We start from the raw sequence: 2,932 nt of genomic DNA, 5'->3' as shown, positions 1-2,932 counted from the left end.
TTTTTTTTTTTTTTTTTTTTTTTTGCTGGTGATGGGAGGAGTATTGCTAGGGTGGTATTTCCCTGCTCCTCTCCAGTGGTCAGCAAGAGCTCTGTCAGTGGCAGCAGAATCCCCAAGATCTCTAGATGCTGGAGGACTGGAGGACCCCTACAAGGAGGAGCAAGCTCTGCCCTGTTCTCCCTACCTGGGGTGGCCCAGCTCTTCCCAGCTGACACAGGATACCAGCATGTTTTGGGCTGAGCCTGCGGCAATTATGCCACGTTCACAGATGATTTGCTTCTTCCAAGTGAGCCTTCCTCAGCAAAGCTAGGTTCTGCCAAGGACACAGAAGCTAGATGGTGAGGAACTTGCTGGAAACATGGTTGTTAGGGGTTATGGTTGCACATGCCTCATGTAAAGCAAACTGGATGGCTCTGTGACAGGCTGGACAGCTGTGGTCAGTGTGTGGTGATGGCACTGAGCCGCTGTCCTGTCACTAGGTCTTGAGGTTCACTGGTTCATGTTCTGTAAATGCTCTTTTCCAGTCACACTGTTCTTTTTGCAGGACAGCAAGGATGAAGCGGGTAAATTGATTTTAACTCTTTCTTTCTTTCCCCATTTGTTTTTCCCTTCCTGCAGCATCCGGTCCTTAGAGTTCTGGTTCAACCACCTCTACAACCATGAAGGTAAGAGCCCTCAGGCTGTGGGCTGCAGTGGAGGCTAAATTTTGCACAATGTAGAGCACAGGAAGAACATGTGTTTCTCTTGTTTGTTCTCCCGGGTTAGGTTGTTCTCTTCTGGTCTGGGCTGAAGGATGAGGCTATTCACATAGAATTATAGAATCACAGACTTGTTTTGGTTGGAATAGACCTTTAAGATCATCAAGACCTACCGTTAGCCTAGCACAGCCAAGACCACCACAGAACCATGTCCCTCAGCACCACATCTACATGTCTTTTAAATACCTCCAGGGATGAGAGGTATTTCTTCGGCAGAGAAATTTTTCCTAATGTGCGACCTAAACCTCCCCTGGCACAACTTGAGGCCACTTCCCCTCATCCTGTTGCTTGTTACTTTGGCAAAGAGACTGACCCCACCTTGCTACAACCTCCTTTCAGGTAGCTGTAGAGAGCAATAAGGTCCTAGTATACCGGGGAGGTCCCTGGTACAGGTTCCTCCCTGGTTCCAGGGAGGTGGAAGTCTAAGCTCCATGTGCCTCCCTCCACCCAAGCCTGGCCAGTCACGTCATTCACAGCTGTAGCAGCTAGTACCCAAGACTGTCACCTCCAATCCAAATCCCCCAGGAGACCAGATCTAATCCTCCCCAAATTTCTGTGTTCCATTCCCAGTCCTTGAGAGTTTTCTATGGCTGGAGATGTGCATACTTGGCTGAAATTCTTCATGCATGGGAAATGAAAAGGAAAACCTCCTGACAAATAAAAAGCAGATTTTACTAGATGTATCTTTTTTTTCAACCAGAAATGTTTCTAGAGTGTGCAGATAGCCCAGCAGTGTGACCAAGCTGCCTATTGCCTAGAAGCAGCATGACTAAGTGCACAATGGGACAGACACCCTCGACCTGCTGGATCCCCTGAGTGTGCTGCTGGCTCAGTCTATGCTCAGCCCAGGGTGCCATGCACTACAAGAAGCCCAGACCAGTGTCTTCTGGCAGGTTTGAGGGTGGCAGTAGACGTTTCCCAGGTCTCTGTGTACAGTCAGCACTTCTCTGTGGAGCAAGCAGGAGAGTAGACTTGCTTTCGTACTGAGGAGTCTGGCAAGAGAAAGCATCCTGGTTTTCTGGAGCAGAAGATGACCATCTGTTTGAAGCCATCTTTAAGAGCTGGACGTATGAGCAAGGGCTAAGGCTGTCAGGATGATGAAGGCTAGGCAGAGGGGTTGGAGATAAGATGCAAGTCCTGTCTAGTGTAAGTTTGTTATCTCGGTCGGAGCAAATGGCCTGAAGTCTGTTCCAAACTCTCTCACCAGGAGTAAGAACTGACAACAAAGCTGGGGAGGTGGTGGGATCCGCGGATATGGTCATATGAGGTGAAGGATGAGTGCTGCAGGTAGAAATGCTATTCCGTTTTCTGTTCAGATCCACAGTTCAGCCCAACCACGTCCCTGGAAAGACTGTATGCAGGTGTCTCACTGCACCTCTCTCTGCAGGGTGCTGGTACTGACCAGATCTGCAGCTTCTTGTTCATCTCCAGGATGTGGGGAAGACGATTTTAATATGTGCCAGACCTTTGATGCTCTTTATTCGCACCCTGCTCCCATGGCATTTTGTGGCAGGGGTCATTCCAGTGGATGGTCTGACAAACAGGTCCTGGCTTCAGTCATGACTGGAAACAGGACCTGGGCCAGTTTACCCAGAGCTCACAGAGCATCTGGTGTTGCTGACCCAGTGCTGAGCCTCACACTACAGCCACAGCTGTGACCAAAAACTAGTGTCCAATTCCTACCCCATAGCTTCAGCAGCTTCTTGGTAGCTTGGCAAAGTGGCAAGGGCCTCTCCTCTAATTAATGTCTCTTGCCCTACAGATATCATTCTGGCACACTACCAGCCCGTGGGCTTCTTGTGCCTGTCTCACAGCGTGTGCCAGCCTCTTTTTGAAGAGCTCCTGCTCCTGCTCCAACCTCTCTCCCTGCTGCCCTTCAACCTAGACCTCCTTTTCGAGCATCACCTGATGCAGATGGGCAAAGAGCAGCAGCAGCAGAAGGAGCTGCTGCGTGTGAAGCAGGACCTGCTGCTTTCTGCACACTCCACCCTGCAGCTGATGCGGACGCGGGGCAGCAGTGAGGATCCCGACGGCTGCAGCACCACCCCTGAAGCATGCAAAGTGGGTGCCAGAGATGGTGACATTTCACGAGGCCACAGCCCCCAGCAAGCTGCGAGTGAGAGAGTCAAGGGGGTGGGGGCCTCCTGCGGAGATGGTGACAGGGAGGAAGAGCG

General features: G+C 50.9%; 1 protein-coding gene across 1 annotated transcript in view; it reads left to right on the top strand.

Annotated features, from left to right (window-relative positions):
- The window catches only part of RUSC2 (RUN and SH3 domain containing 2), a 17,033-nt gene that overhangs the window by 11,799 nt on the left and 2,302 nt on the right, over positions 1-2,932 (top strand). Inside the window, exons 8-9 of the mRNA XM_010133359.1 lie at positions 619-665; positions 2,521-2,932. Coding sequence (XP_010131661.1) covers positions 619-665; positions 2,521-2,932 — 459 coding nt within the window. The remainder of the gene's footprint in view (positions 1-618; positions 666-2,520) is intronic.

The sequence above is a fragment of the Buceros rhinoceros genome, unplaced genomic scaffold (assembly GCF_000710305.1).
Source record: "Buceros rhinoceros silvestris isolate BGI_N320 unplaced genomic scaffold, ASM71030v1 scaffold14653, whole genome shotgun sequence".
NCBI lineage: Eukaryota > Metazoa > Chordata > Aves > Bucerotiformes > Bucerotidae > Buceros > Buceros rhinoceros.
Note: the sequence above shows the minus strand (reverse complement) of the source record. Positions and strands in the feature narration are given on the sequence as shown.